General features: G+C 54.5%; 2 protein-coding genes across 6 annotated transcripts; one reads left to right on the forward strand and one right to left on the reverse strand.

Moving 5' to 3' along the window:
- Positions 1–2,134: 2,134 nt before the first annotated feature.
- DMRTA2 (DMRT like family A2) lies at positions 2,135–8,109 on the reverse strand. 3 transcript variants are annotated; one of them, XM_082686351.1, is made up of 3 exons: positions 7,762–8,109; positions 5,627–6,457; positions 2,135–4,316 (listed from the first exon to the last, which is right to left on the reverse strand). In XM_082686351.1, exons 2-3 carry the CDS (start codon positions 6,180–6,182, stop codon positions 3,265–3,267), a joined length of 1,608 nt encoding a protein of 535 aa, XP_082542477.1. In that variant the 5' UTR covers positions 6,183–6,457; positions 7,762–8,109; the 3' UTR covers positions 2,135–3,264. The 3 variants fall into 3 exon arrangements, with proteins under 3 accessions (XP_082542477.1, XP_082542479.1, XP_082542478.1); XM_082686353.1 differs by having other exon boundaries at positions 5,627–6,190; positions 7,758–8,109; XM_082686352.1 differs by having other exon boundaries at positions 7,758–8,109.
- A 131-nt stretch (positions 8,110–8,240) lies between these two features.
- Positions 8,241–13,553, forward strand: LOC309842410 (uncharacterized protein). Of its 3 annotated transcripts, none has more exons than XM_082686542.1 (5): positions 8,241–8,401; positions 9,076–9,219; positions 9,405–9,548; positions 9,888–9,968; positions 11,622–13,553. In XM_082686542.1, exons 3-5 carry the CDS (start codon positions 9,490–9,492, stop codon positions 12,013–12,015), a joined length of 534 nt encoding a protein of 177 aa, XP_082542668.1. In that variant the 5' UTR covers positions 8,241–8,401; positions 9,076–9,219; positions 9,405–9,489; the 3' UTR covers positions 12,016–13,553. The 3 variants fall into 3 exon arrangements, with proteins under 3 accessions (XP_082542668.1, XP_082542669.1, XP_082542670.1); XM_082686543.1 differs by having other exon boundaries at positions 8,283–8,539; XM_082686544.1 differs by having other exon boundaries at positions 8,283–8,419.
- Positions 13,554–15,224: the final 1,671 nt, after the last annotated feature.

Below are 15,224 nucleotides of genomic sequence, written 5' to 3' on the forward strand. Positions count from 1 at the left end.
CAAAGAAGAAGTGATGGGGCTGCTGCCTCCCATGACTGGGATCCCAGCGGTCCTCCCAGTGGAACTCAGTGGAGCTCAGGCCCCACCGCCCACCCACCTACTGTTGAAGCTCAAAGAAAACAGAGGTCCCTTCTGGCCCAGCCCCACTCCCACCACTGCCATCTAACAAACTGGCTTCACCGTCCTGGTCTCGGAGTCTGACTCAACAGAACCTAAATGTACAACGGTCAATGTTAGTTACTGAGCCTCAGTCCTCCTGACCACACAGGAGGCTGCGGGGTCAGGGGCATGCATGGGTACAGCCCTCTGCCAGGTGTCAAGGTTGTGACTCACAGCCCTGGGGTTCCATTGCCAGGTCTGGGCCACCAAGATCCACGGGGCGGGGTGGAGAGGAACCTGGGAACCCCACCACGCCACCCTCTCAAAGTGTCACCACTTCAGCAATCATTCTGAGCTCAACCAAATCTGCTGGCAGCCTGGCTCTGAGATGTGGCTTCCCCTCTCTGAGCCACAGGAGTACACGGGAGGGGGGGGATTCGGCAGAGCCCCCACCTTCAGCCAGGAGAGACCGTTTCAAGAGAGGAGGAGGTTCACCTGGACAGTGTAGAGGAAAGGAGGTCCATAGTCCCCAAACCACTCTGGACCTCAGTTTCCTTCTTGGTAAAATGGACCCAATAATAACGCACTAGATTATTTCAGGTTTGCTCTGAGGATGAACCAAAATACTACTCTTGAAATCTATGAAGCTCTGGATGTTCTCCACAGTGGGTAACGAGGGTCCTAAGCCAGCCCCTGGGGTCTGGCTTGAGCACCCACAGGAAACAAGGCGCTCCAGGAGACTCAGTATAGGTCCCTCCTGAAACCAAGAGACCCTGAGCGATCTTAGGTTCACCTTGGATGGGAATTAAGGCAGAGGCCAGAAAGGTGGTGGCTGGAACCTGGACTAAGGGAGGACCCGATGCTTCAGAAAACCTGGAATAGGAGGAAGACATGGGAGACTTGAGGGAGCAGCCTGAAGAGCAAGAAAGTTCACACTTCTAAAAGCTCCCGCCCGTTTCTCTAGCCTTCCACTTTTTTTCTAGAAATCTTCCCTCTTCTCTCTCCTCTCTTCCTCTGCTTTCCTTCCTATCTTCATTCCCTTTCTCGTCCCTTCTCTGTTGCTCCCCATCTTTCTTTTCTCGCTCCTTCTTCCCCACCTCCATCTCATCGTCACCCTCGCACTTTATAACCAAACAGCCAAACCCCTTTCCAATTAAAGTGGAATTAGGCAACTCAATCAAATTAGTTCCCTATTAAAGCCCTTCTTTATTAAACCGTTTTCTTGTCCTGCTATTAAGTTTCACCGCCTGGCGGAACTCGAGCCGGCCCCAGAAGTTTACCTTGGGATGTCGCCGGGGCCCAGACTAGGGGAGGGAGCACCCTGTTTCCCGGAGAGGGGGAGTCACCCTGCAGAGAGCGGAGCAGGCCCGGGGAGGTTGGAGGAGGTGGTCGGCGGGGGAGCCACTATTGCGCTCTGCCCGGAGTGAGGAGGGAAGGTGACTAGGGTGCTGAGCGAGGTATGACTGGAAGGCGCGTCCGCACCGCCACTTTCGGTTCACCCTACCTCTTGGGGAGGGCAGCCCCCCCCCCACCCCAATAGAACTCCCAGGCCACGAGCCTTTGTGGGAAAACGGTCACAGCCTTCTTTCTCCAGCCGCCGTCTCTATCGCCTGGGTTCCAAACCTCTTTGAGAAGGGAAGCGCTCATTGTGCGACCCCGGCTGTATCCAAATCTGGGGCTCGGGAAGAACTGGAATCCGGCCGCCAGCCTATCCGGATTCCCTAAGAGACTCTGCCCGAGATCCAGGGATCCTGAGCACTGGCGAGGCGACCCGTCGCGCCCGCGCGCCCAAAACCGGATTGGGAAGGAGGTGGGGTAACCCGATGCGCAGGGGGCACCGCTCCCCGCGGGGTTTTGAGCCTCGCGCCACTCCCGTCGACGGGGCCTTTCCCGCGTCACGGAGAGTCTTCCGGCTCCACACCCGCGAAGGTCGGACACCAGTCCGACTGAAGTCTAGCTGGCACCGCGGGCCGGAACGGGAAATCAAGACCTTTTCAATCCGGCCGCCGGAGGAGCGGGACGGGGTTCCGTGCTGTTTTCTTAGAAAATAACATTTATTTCTAGCTCATGTCTATGCGAAGGAAAGCACAAAGTGAGCCATTCTCTGCAGCAGCGTTTCCCGCTGCCGTCCCTTCGGGCCGGGCGTTTGGCGAGTCCCGGGAGGCGGGGATGGGCTCTCGGGCAGGCGGTTCTGGTCAGTCACTCGCCGCTCTGTTCCTGCTTCAGTGCGCACCTTGACCGCATCTTAGGGAGAGACCGGCCGCAGGCAAGAGGGGCGGGTGGGCAGGATTTGTCCCGAGTTTACAATATATTTAATCTATAAAATCTGATAAGTACAATGCGCGCATAGTCTACTTTTTTCCATTTTGTCCTTTTTTTGCTTGTTTTTGAATATTTTTCACGTTAATACCGAGGTCACCTACAGATTACAATTAATAACTTAGAATTCCATTTTATAACATTATACACTGGCTTGTATATATATATATGTATAGATTATATATAGATTTATACATATATAAAAACTCACACTGCACCAAGGAAACCCATGCTTATTGGCATAAGCAACAAAGAGAGCGACAAATACCGCAACGAGGAAAGTGCACCTTAGAACTTGTTTCCTTTTCTTTTTTACAATTGATATCGAGATATATATATATATGTGTGTGTCCCAAAGACTCGACTCAGTGCCAGGAGAATTATACATCCTAAATTTATATTTGTTAGAGCGAATATTTTTTTAAAAAAAAATTTTAATAAGGAGAGGGAGACACAGAAGACAGACTCTCGGACTATCCTGCCATCCACTGGAGAGCGGGAGGGTGGGATGAGCGCAGCAAAGGAGAGGCAGGAGCGTGTGCAGCGGCCGCAGCCTCTGAATTCTCAAGAATTCCCGGCCTTTTGAAGGGCTGGAGGAGCCTTGAGGAGGTGGTCAGAAGATGAGGATCAAGAACACGCACCCGCTCTGAGAACACCTGCATCTGTGGTTGCTCCCGCTTCGTTCAGCTCTCCACCCACCTTCCAAAACAAAACCGAAAATCCCCTTTGAGCAAGAGGACCCCAGCTGGGGCGCAGAGCGCGCACCGGGTGAAGAGGGAGCGGCGGCCCGCGGGATCAAAGCTGGGGTCCTCGTTCGGGGGCGGCCCGGCTGCCGGGCCCCTGGCCCTACTGCTTCTCGGGGGCGCCATTGACCATAGGCCCGTACAGACCGCCGCCGTAGGTGGGCTCCTTGTGCACCGCAGCCGCGGCGGCTGAGCGGTCGCGCATGAGGTCGCTGAAGGCGTAGTCCATGGGCGGGCGGAAGCCGAGTGTGGGGACCAGGCCAGCGGTCGAGTAGGGAGCCATGAAGGCCAGGCCACGACTGTGCGCCGCTGCCGCCGAATAGGCCAGGCGCAGTGGGCTGAGGCCCAGCGGCGCGCCCAGCGGGTAGGCGCCCGCTTCGGCGCCGAAGTGACTGGCGTTGGGCTGCAGTGGTGAGAATGCGGAGCGGCTGCTCAGCGAGCCCAGCGCCCCAGGCGCCATGGCACCGGCCAGCAAAGGTCTGTGGTGCGGAGGAGCGGCCGGGCCTGCCTGCAGCGGCGCGGGCAGCCCGGGCCCCCCAGCTGCCCCGGCGTCGACGCGGCCCGGCCACGCGTCGTCCGCAGCTGCTACTGTACCCACTGCGGCCTTATCTGGGAGCACGGCGGGACCGAGGCCGGCCGCCAAGCCCCCGCGGTGGTGGTTCAGCACCTGCTCGATGGCCTGCACCACGTCGCCGCCGCAACCCTGCAACACCAGCTCCAGGACGCCTCGCCGGTGGCCCGGGAAGACGCGCGTCAAGATATCCAGCGGCGTCCGCTGCCGTGGACCCGGGCCCCCGCCCAACCCTGGAGCGGGAGCGGCCTCTGCCTCTTCTTTGTCGGCCTCGGAACCGGATTCGGAGCCCAGTGGGCTAGCGGAACCCGGGCTGTCCTCCTCGCCGCCGCCTCCCGGGCCTGCACTGCCCGGGCAGCTCCCACCTGCCTCCTTGGAGGCCCGGGCCAGGGGCGACCCCGAGAAGGACTCGCCGTCGCCGTTCTCCGAGCCCGAACCCGGCCGCACCTCCGGAGAAGATGTCCCAGGACCCGAGTCCGCGCCGTCGGGTGATAAGGGTTTCCCGGGTGGCGGCTGCGGGCTGCCGGGGCGACCGGTCTGAAGCAGTGTCTTGGGGAACAGGTCAAACTTCTGTAACTTGGCCTCTAGGAGGGGAGAAAAGGGGATGTGAGGAGTGATTAGGGGCGGGAAGGTGACGGCACCCTCAGCACATCAGCCCTTTGGACCCCAGTTTCCTCTCTCTGAACCCAACAACCCTCATTCCCTGTGCTCTGGCGCCCCCTCCTTTCTCCTCCAGCATTCCTTATTCTCTGAGCCCCTAAGTCCTCACTTCCCCTACCTCCAGGGCGCACTCTTTCTGTACCAGAACCCAACCACCTGTGCCCTGTAAATTCAATGTCCAGTTCCCCTCTTCCACATCTGTGTCCCAACACCTCCACCCTTATCCCTCCTTCCAAGCCGTACTCTGACCTGGAGAAGTGGCCTGACCCAGAGTTCAAGCGGGAGACAATATAACTTCCACCTATACACCTACTGTATAGGACCCCACTCCACACTCATCATTCCAAGAACGAACCCAGCCCTGGGTGCCCTCTGGCCCTGAGCAATATAGCTTGTTACAAAAGACACCTTGGGTATCTAAGAGATCCCAAGCCTTTCTTCAGGCAAAAATAGAGCCACTATAGCTAATCCACCCTTTCCAAAGTTAAAACCTTAGAAGTTCTTCACTTCAAAGATGAGGGCTGAGATGGCCCCCAGTGGCCCCAGCCTTAATTTCTTCCCTCCCCAGAAAAAGGCAAGAAATCTTGAAGAAGAGGGTGCAGCCAGATGGGAGTGTGGGGGAGAGGTTAGAAGAGTGGGGATCGAGAGAAGCGGGAGAGCCCTATTCTTGAGAAAACGGGGACAAGTGGGGAAAGAAGCTGGAAAGTAGGAGCAGGCACAGCATGCGGTAGTCCGGGAGCATTAGAAACTTGAGAAAAGGAATCACAAGGGGAAAAGGAAAGTGGGGTATCTAATACCTAGAGAAAGCGGTGCGGGGAGGGGGAGGAGGACAGGGAGAGGGCCGGATTTCTGAAGAGAGTTGGGAAGGCGCAGAAGGAACCAGGGCAAGTGGAGAAGAGCATAACCAAGGTTAAAGGTTCCATGCTGGGGAAACCTAGCCAAGTGAGCAGGGAAGGCGGGATGTGGCTGCGTTTGGGTAGAGGAGATAAGATTGCAGCGTCTACATCTGGGCTCGCGGTGAGAGAAAGGAGTAAAGGGCAAATTCTTCAGAAAGAGGAGAGAGAGTTTATGTGTTTGTGCCCCCAAATCAGGGCCTGGATGCGCAGCGAACTCTTAGCGGTCGGGCGTTTGGAAAAGGGGATTCTACTCTCTCAGAACCGAGACAAGTCCCTGGGCCGCGTGCCCCCAGGCCCGGGCCCTGCTCCCTTTCCTCCCGACCAAGCCGCGCGCTCACCTGAGCTCCCCGCGCCCGCTGCGCCGCCTCCGGTCCCCGCGGGCGCTCCCGCTCCCGGCCCCCCGCCGTCGGCGGCGCACACGGAGCCGAAGACCTCGTAGGCAGGTCGCGGCGGGATAATGCCGTTGGCGGCCGCGAGCGCCAGGCCCTCGGCAGTGCCGTAGAGCAGCTGTAGCTCGCGCGCCTCGTTCTCCTCCTGCGCCTGTTGCCTGCGCAGCGCCACCTGCGCCGCCATGACGCGCTGGCGCTCGGCGATGAGCGTGCACTTGGCGCACAGGCAGTCCTTCCAGCGGCAATAGCGTTTGTGGCCCTTGAGCGCTGACACCACGCCGTGGTTGCGGCAGCGCGCGCACTTGGGGGTCCGCGGGTACTTCTCCGCAGCCCGCAACAACAGCGGCGGCGCTCTCAGCAAGCCGCCCGCCACGCTCACCGGTAGCGACGCGGCCGCCGCCGCCGCCGCCGCCACCGACGCCACAGATGCCACGGGCGGCCCCGTCGCTGTCGCCGCCGCCGTCGCTGCGCCGGGCACGCTAGGTAGCTCGGAGCGTAGCTCCATGGCAGGACCTGGCGTAGAAGACCGTGGGAAGAAGGAAGAGACTTGCCGGGAAGAGCGCACGATGCGCTAAGCTACAGCGTACCCTCTAGGAGATCTGGCTTAGGGAGGGAAAATTTTGGTCGCGGAAGTTTGGCTAGTGGTTGCCAAATTGCTGGAAGGAGGTACCTTCGGATCCCCCTCGTAAAGCTGAGCTCCCCCACCCTATTCCCACCAGAACTCTTCTTATATCTGATTTATGCGCTGGGTCTAAGATTTCGTTTGAATCAGTGGTTCAGCTGGAAAAAATAAAAACAAAACAAAAGACATAAAAAGTTTGAAAAGTCACTGGTTCAGGTGTATATAACGAGAAGTTGAAAAGGATAATATTATCCCCCTAAAGTTTAGCTTAGTTGGGGCGAGATGGGTAGGGCGAAATGTTTGATCGGGCTCGGATTAGAGAGAAATTTTTTGACCCAGCAGACTAGACACCAAGAGCAAAACAAAACAAGACAAAAAAAAAAAAAAATTGAGAAGAAGGGCTCAGTTTTGTGGAAAGGTGAAAAGGAGAGCGCTATCAAAGCACACAAGGCATAGAGTTCAGCGGGCTGGATCTGAAGTTTTCATGCTGGAGGGAGCAGGAGAGTTAGAAAAATCAAGAACAGAAAAGAATAACATCTCAGTAGCAAAGTTAGGCCTTGGGGCCCCAGGGACCCGTGGAAATGTGGGGGCTACAAGTTTCATGGTGCAGGGCCCCCAGGGAGTGGGAGAGGAAAATGAGTGTGATGGGTTGACTAGACTTGGGGAGAGTTAAAAAGAAAATTAAGCAGAGGAAACTTTGTTTGGATAGGCAGACACAGCCGGAAGATTAGCTTGTGGGGTGAGGAAAACAACAACAACAAAAAAACAGCTGATATAGATGTCTGGGTCCCAGGGTTCACGTGGGGGAGAGAGGTGTGCATGAGAAAAAAACAAAAACAAAAACAAAAACACCCTGCAGGCAAAGATTGTGGGTGGGGGTGGAGTAAAACCTGTGGCACGATTTTTAGCCCTGCAGTCTGGAAGAATAGTCGGGAAGCAAGAGGTATCTTGTGAAAAGTTAGGTATTACAGGAGGGAGATCCCTGACCTTCTCACACTGCTGTCTCTTCCCCTCCGGGTTTAGGGACAGAATCGTCAGACACGCCCTCCCTATCCTGGGATCCCCGGGGAACCCTACTTGGGTACAGATTCTCTAGTTCTTGTGTCGGAATTGGGTTCCTGGAACTTGGATGGCCCAGGAGACAGCACCGAGGCAGGGGAGTCGCCTCTGGAACTGGCTGTGGAGTCTCACCTGCGCCGCGGCCGGCCCCAGAAGGCCCAAGCAGGCCCAGCCCCGAGCTTCCGCCCCGGTCTCCTCTAGGTCCCGGGGTCCCCGCCAAATCCCGGGACCGAGTCCTGGTGTCTCCGCCCCAGTAAGCTAGATCCCTTCCCTTTTGAGCTGCCTCTTCCCTCAGGCCCCAGGGGCCGCGAAGTCCCTAGGGCCGGCGTGGCCCGGGCCTCGTCAACAGGGCCCGCAGGCCGGGCCGCCTCCCCTGCCCTCCCTGCGTCCCTCAACTACCTGCCTCGGGCTCGGGATCCTCCTCCTCCGCTGGCGCTTCACGCACCTCCCAGCTCCACTCGCGTTGCTGGCGCTCTTGGCCTCTTCCCCCTGCCCCCGGTCCCTTATCAGACCACGTCACCCTCCTTCAGTCACCATGTCCGAACTTCCGGACCCCCTCTGAACGCTGCGCAGTCCAACCCTTCCGTCGGAAATTCGAGCCAGGGGACCGGTTAGGGACCGGCTGGCTGGAGCCCGCGACCCGGCCCTTGCCGCGCGGCGTCCCCTCGCGGAGCGCGCGGGACGCTGCGCACAGCCGCGCCCCAGTTGCCCGGCGCTGCCAGACTCTCAATGAGCCGCTCGCCCGCTCTATTGTTGCTCCTTAGGGCTCCATTAGACAGAATTGGACAACAATGTGGCGTCTGCCATTGGCCAGGGGAGGCAGACAGCGCTCTGATTGGCCGGGCCCGCGCCCGGGGAGCCCCGCATTCTACAGTGTCCGAAAGATTCGAAACTCCAAAAGCTCCACTGAGTGCCTCCGGGAGGGGAGGGGCGCGCCAGCGAAGGAGTGGAGAAAAGTAGGCTAGGAGGAGCGTTGAAAATATCGTGACAAGTAGTTTCCGTGCGCCCGAGAGCGTGTGAATTGCGCCTAATTACCGTGTCCGGTGCGCCTCTACGTAGCCGTGTGTAACCCCTCGACTTCTGGGACTCGGGCTTGGCTGCGCCGTTCTCACTGGCCGGGGGCGCTTGGCAAGGCCGAGTTTCCCAAGTGGCCCTGGTGGCCGGGGGCGGGATAGGGGCAGGTGACAATTCAATTACCGCGGTTGGGGTGGGGGTGGAACAGAGACTCGGGGGTGGGGAAGGGAGAGGGCATAGGGCATAAATGCCAAGAGGATTTTTCCTGCTGCTTTCCGTTTTCGTTATGGTGTGCTCCCAAGTCCCGTGCGTTTGGGGTAGTTGGGGGCTGTTGATTTGTTTTTTTTTCCTCCTGCGGCCTTTAAAACAGAGGCCCTTCCTTTAAAAATTCCTGGTATGATAGGCATCAAGAAGGGTAAGTGGTTTATGAGGATTTTTATTTTTAAAGAGGAGCCTGGAGAGAATTGAGATTGCGCTTCTTGTCGGAGCCCTCGGGGTGCCTTGCGCTCCGCATCTTTCCTCTCCCCGCCCCCTAGTTACGTCCCTTTGCCCCCTCTTGCTCTTTCCTCTCCTCACTTCTGCAGCACCTCGATTTCTTTTACGTGGTGGTGGGATTCTTTTTGTCAGTGTTATTTCGAATTAACAAAACGTTTAGTTTTCTTTTTTAAACGAAAGTAAAACGTGGCCTCTCTTGTCTCCCCAGATCCTCTTGCTCGCAAGACGCGCATTCGTCTGTCGGTCTTTCCGGGCCTGAAACAGTGTCACCACGGACTCCCAAGAGTAGTTTTAACTTTCACCTTCTCCCCAACTGATGTCACGGCCTTGAGGAGTTCGATCTGCAGAGGAGGTAACAGGTTTTGGATTTTGTTTCCTTTTGAATGGCAAGATCAGGAATTAATGCTGCAGTCCTCCGGCACGGTCGCCTTGGGTTTCTCTAACCGTGATTCTCTGTACCCTTTTTTTTTCTGTCTTTTCCTCATTCCAGTGTGCCCTCACTCTCACTTTTATTCTCCACTTTTCTCGTTCCCTCAGAGTAAAGCAAATTTGTTTAACTAATGGGGGAAAGGAGTTTTCCGAAAAGTCGTTCTCTCTCCATTCTTGACCGTGCGTTTCCGTGATGTTCTTTAGAACCTTCAAGGCCCCGGGGTTTTGGCCGGCGCCGCCTGGGGCGCGGAGGTACTGGGCGTGCGGACTCGACCCAGAGGCCTCGGGACATAGCCCCTTCCTCCGGCACAATTCATGGGCCCTGACAATGGGGGCTGGCCCCTAGGGGAGGAAGGGGCCCAGAACAGCGGGGACCCACCTCAGAGCGCAGAGCCTTGCGAAGGTTCCTACTGGATGCCAAACGGGAGGCTCTGTCTGAGGGAGGGCGTGGGAGGGAGAAATGGGTGGGTGCGGAAGAGTCGCGCGAAGAGCTTCCAGAAAGCTGACCAGGCCCATGCCCTTGCGCAGAAGCGCCCTCCGACCCTGACCGGAGTCTGTGATGGTAACATAAACCAGGCCCTTCGCTCTTAGGAAATTCCACTCGCTGGAGCCTGAGAATGAGTTTGGGAGAGAGCAAGGGGTCAGCTCTGCCGGTCTTCCGCGTGGAGTGAGGTAAGGCAGTGAGTCTCGGATAACAGGTCCTGCAGGAGTGTAAGATCCAGACCCCACTCTATAACACCTTGAGGTTATAAGCTTAAAGAAGTCTCTCTGTTAACTGCATCCTGGCAGGAGGATGTGTGGGAGAGAGGGAGGGCTGCGGCTGGATCCTGCCTGGTGCTGGACGCCTTCTCCCAGAGCTACACTGGGCAAAGTTTTCCAGAATCGTTTTAAACCCCAAACAAATTAAACAATATGAATATGTCTAGCTTTTGGAGAAGAGGAGTCCAGGCACTCCTCTTCTCACTTGAGGCCAGACCACTGTGGGATTCCACAACTTCAACCAATTGAACCTGGGGTGAGCCAAGCGTTCAGCCACAAGGACTTGAGAATCCCAAACTCTTTCTCAAGTGTGTGAAGAACCTTATTTCCTTAGGAAGGAGAGAGGACTCTTCCTGGAGCCTAGCCCAATCAGAGGGAATCTGTCCACTCCTAGAGCAAGCTTCTCTTTCATTGCTCAACAGGTCCTGGACCTACATACAACCTTTCTTCTGGTGCACCCGAGGTTGGGAGGTTGGGGTGCTCCTGTGAGTCAGTGTGTGTCATGGAGGGAAGGAGGCAGAGTAACCACCATGGGTGGAAGTCACTGCACTCATACGTCCACAGGCCATTCTGGGGTTAGCTCAGATATGGACCGAGGTCCCCAAAGGGTGCAGACCAGAGGCGGCGGCCCCACAGCTGCCAGTGGTGGAGAAAGCATACCCAGACTGAGGCAGCAGGGTCTACCTCCTACACCAGAGTGTGGCTTCACACCTGGACACACAGCCTGCCTGTGGGACCTCATTCTGCACCAGTCTTGGCTACATGCCCACACCTGCATGCAGTGACCACCCGCAGGGTGCACTCACCTCTTTCGCTGCCTTCCCACCCAAGAGGACACTTTCAGAAAGTCTGACTGAGTTCACAGGGCTCTCATCATCATGCCCTCATCCTAGGATTTCCACTGAGTACTTGACCTCCCACTAAGACGCCCACAGACTCCCTGGTCAGTGATAGGACACTTAGACCTGAGCAGATGTGCCTTTGCTTGTCCCTGGACCCAGCCCTATTCTAGGGCCCTGAAGTTGGACCCTGGGCAGACAAACCCAGACCACCGGGACAAATGAGGTGGCTAGAGGGCAGAAAGCTCACCCTCACAGGATCTCACACACACACACGCACACACTCCCTCACGCATCTCCTCTTAGCTCAGAATCATTTGCTGTGCGGGCGCCTGACGGTCCCGGATGAGCTCTCCCAACTACGAAAACGCACCTCCACTCGTGTTGGCTACCGTCCCCAACTCCCCTACCCCAACCCGGGCAAGGGTGGGGTCCAAAGAGATGGCCCGGGTGGAGACCCAGGGTGTGAGGCTGGAGTTGGGGGCTGAAGGTGAGGAGGCGGTTGGAGGTGCAGCACAGAGGCGCTGAGTAGGAACAGGGCCGGGGGCGCTGACGGGGGACCCGAGAGGCATTGACTTTTGCGCTGTTTGCCCGCGGCCTCGTAGCAAGCAGACGCCATCTGTTTGCCGGCTGCGGCGCGTCGCGTTTAATTACCCTCCCGGCAGCCTAATAGAGATGATATTAAACTAAATCTTTCTGACATTAAAAGTAATTATGCCCAAACCAGTGGCTCCGGGACGGAATCGCCCCTCCCGTCCCCAGCCCTCTCCTGGCCGCTGCAGATTCCGTTAGTTTGGCTGAAACTCTTTACCGGGAATGGGATGCGGAGAAAAGGCGGAAGATGCCTTTGGGAGAAGGACTCTGTCTACGCAGGCCGACCCATAACGCTGTTTCCCGCACAACCACAGACGCACGAGCACGCGTGTGGATACACTCACATCTGTACACATATAGACCACGACAACATTTTCCTCCTGATCAACTCTGGAGCCACGTTAATTAAGACACTCAGCCGCGTGCACCCCTGGGTGGACAGCGAAGCGCTGCCTGGTTTGCTGTCCCCGCCCCCGAGCCCGCTAAAATGGCCCTTTTATGGGGTCAAATTCACGGATCCGGCCTAGACCGGGGCCAGGGACCCAGGTACAGTTCTGCAGCCAGGAAGAACCTCTGCCATCCTGGCGCTCGACTTCTCAGCGCTCTCCTGCGAGTGGCCCTGCGCCTCGCGCTTTCCCTACAGGGTCTTAAGTCGCGCCACATTCTGCGAGGCAAGTCCAATTATTCCACTTGACAGGTGAGAAAACAGACTCAGGTGAGGTGACTGGTCCCCCATCTCACAAGCAGTACGGGATAGAGGAAAATTCGAACCCGGGGGTGCCAGGGGAGACCCCTACCCAAGGCCCAAGTGGTACACAGTTCCAGGCGCGGCCTCAGGCTGGGCGCGGCGGACAGATGGCCCTTCTCCTCACCTCTCACCCTCACCCTCTGGGGCCCGCGGGACTTGCTGGTGCTCAGCCTCTCCCCTCGGGGGAGACTCCTCAGCGAGGAAGTGGGCCAGGGAGTCACCCGAAGGCGGGGGAGTGAGGGCACGGGAGCTGAGAGCCCGGCGGGAGCCCCCGACGCGAAGCCCCTGCGCCGGGCCGCAGCGCTCCTTTGGATCAAGCCCAGGAGTCCGCAGGACGCGTGCGGGAGCGGCGACCGCCCAGTGTCGCCAGGCTTCCGGTCTCCAGAGCCTTCTGGTTGGGTGCGTCGGAGCCCGGGACCAGTACGCTGCGAGTAATGTTCATTGCCCAACTATTTGCTTCTATTTTTGAGCGCCTAAAGTGTACCACTACCCTGCTAAACGCTTGGCGTGGGTTGTGTTGCTTGGTACCCAGTCCTTGGGGAGGTGTGATGTTCCACGTTTTAGAGACAAGTCCTCCGAGCTTCCGCGAGGCGACGTAACTTGTCCGGGGTCACTGTGCTGCTGAGCGTCGAGGAAGATGGGAACCTAGATCCCACTTCCACCCAGGCATTTTCCTTCTCATCTTCATTTCCAGTCGGGTAGGATCAGACCCAGAGGCTTTCCGATCGGGGTTCGATACCATTCAATTGATAGATCATTCACGGAAACACGAGAGAAGGGGTCTTTCATTAATTTCATTCATGTTGAGCACCTAGTAAGTGCCAGACCCTGAGACCTTAAGATGAATCAACTGCGATGGCCCCTTACAGAGCTCGTAGACCAACAACTAGGGATGAAGTCACCCACCAGTGACCTCACAGTGAGAAACAGGGTTGAGGTGGGAGAGGGGAAAGGAGGATCAAGGGAGACTTCCTGAAGAAAGGGATCCCTGAGGTGAGACGTTAAGTTTCCCAAGTGGAAACATTATTATTGCTTGTTCTGATAAAACATTATAAAACATTTTAGACAGTTCAGCAAAGTATAGTGGGAATTTTTTTTTCCTGTGTATGTACCTTCACAAAAATCTGCTTTTTGTTACTTACATTTTTACATACAAACCTGATAAACATTTTTCATATTAATCAATATATCTACATAACCTTTAAAAATTGCTTACTATTTCCATGTATGAATGTACCTTTATTTAGCCCATTTTCCCTTGAGAGGTATTTTGTTTGTTTCCAATTTTTGCTACAATAAACATTACTACAATGAGCATTCTTTGTGAGTTTGCCTAATTATTTCCTAAGGACAAATTCCTAGAAATAAGATTGATTGGTCAGAGGCTTTTTTTTTAAGGCATTTGATAGCTACTTGTCAAATAGCCCTCAGGATAGGTTGTGTCAACGAGCACACTCAACAGTAGTGCATCTTGCTGGTCTTTTTATTCATTGTCAATTCAGGCAGGAAAAAAAGAATCTTTTGTCATTGTAATTTCCATACCCTTAGTTATTCCTTAGTTTTTTCTTTATGTGTTAGTCACTCGTGTTTCATGGTTTTGTTTTTTTTTTAATCTGCGTATATTCTTTGCTTTTTTCTCTCTAAAGTTTCTCTTTTCCTTAATTTGTAATAGCTGTTTATATATTAAAGACAGTAGCATCCTCTTATCTGTACCATATGCTGCATTTCTTCTTTTGGGTTTTACCCAGTTATGTTGAAGTTTTAAAACAAGTTTTTAAAAATGTTATGTAACCAAATCTGTCATTTTTCTTTATAGATTTGACTTACAGTACTATACCTACCAAGGGTTTTTAAAATCCAACTCTCTGAGAGCACCTCTATTTCACTATTTACATTTATATCTTTAGTTCATTTGAAATTAATTTTGGGGGAAGGTGTAGAGTAAGTTTGTAACAATTTTTTCCGCAAACGATTAGCCAGTTATCACAGCATTACTTAATAACCCACCCTTTCTCCCACTGACTATATCCTATATACCAAATTCTAAGATGGTGTTAGGTCATTTTAACACTTTGTCTTTTAAGTAGCAATTTACTTTTGCATCAGCCTCACTCAGACATTATTTAGTTCTGTAATGTTTAGGAGGGCAAGGATCTTTCTGACTCCTGATTCTTCTTTTTCAAAATTCTCTTGGCTATTTTGGAAAGAGAATCTTCTGAAAAAAATATTTTAGAATTTTTAAAGCTGGTTCCAAAGGGAAAGTAAAAATTTAAAAACCTTTTGGAATTTTTATTTAACTGCCTTTAGAAATTATTTTGATGGAGATAATATATCTTCACAATATGGAATGTTTCCATCTAGACACAATGTGACTTTCATTTATTCAAGACTTTTAAGTCACTTTGTAAATTTTGTCATTTTGTTCCTATAGTTGTTTCTTCAGCATCATCTTTGGTATTTTATGTGTCTACCTCGAACAGAATCTTTTCACCCATTTTTTTCACAACGTCTAACTGGTTATGACACAAACATAAGAAAGTTGCTGATCATAACATATTTATTTTGAGATTGGCCTCCTTTCTGACCCATTTTAAATGAATTCTCACAGTCTCTGGGTACTGAGTTTGGAAAGACCTGGAATTGACTAGGCTGAAAAAGGGAGGGAAGGGCGATTCTGCATATAGGAAACGGTGCAAAGGCCCAAGTGATCTGCAGGTTCTCCTAGGGCTTTGAGGATCATGTGCACCCACCCACCCTTTGGACCTTCCTTCTCATGGTCTCTGCCTCACAAGGGGGCCTTTGGAAACAGCATTGCAGGAATCAGCCCCCTGGGGGCATACCACCCAGACTGAGCGACTTCCCAGTGCTGTGTGACTGTGGGCAAGTCGCCTCCCCGCTGGAATCGGGTTGCTCGGAGGACAGTAGCGGCAGGGCCAGCGCGTGTGAGGAGAGGTAAACGTGAAGATGAAGGGTGTCAGGACGAGGCTC

The sequence above is a fragment of the Mustela nivalis genome (genome assembly GCF_964662115.1).
Source record: "Mustela nivalis genome assembly, chromosome: 10".
NCBI classification, from domain to species: Eukaryota; Metazoa; Chordata; class Mammalia; order Carnivora; family Mustelidae; genus Mustela; species Mustela nivalis.

Coding starts and splice junctions, on each gene's coding strand:
- DMRTA2 (XM_082686351.1), bottom strand. CDS start 6,182: ATGGAGCTACGCTCCGAGCTACCTAGCGTGCCCGGCGCAGCGACGGCG. Junction 4,317..5,626: donor AGCGGGCGCGGGGAGCTCAG/GTGAGCGCGCGG, acceptor CTCCCCTCCTAG/AGGCCAAGTTACAGAAGTTT.
- LOC309842410 (XM_082686542.1), top strand. CDS start 9,490: ATGTTCTTTAGAACCTTCAAGGCCCCGGGGTTTTGGCCGGCGCCGCCT. Junction 9,549..9,887: donor GCGCCGCCTGGGGCGCGGAG/GTACTGGGCGTG, acceptor CTTCGCTCTTAG/GAAATTCCACTCGCTGGAGC. Junction 9,969..11,621: donor GGTCTTCCGCGTGGAGTGAG/GTAAGGCAGTGA, acceptor TGCCCAAACCAG/TGGCTCCGGGACGGAATCGC.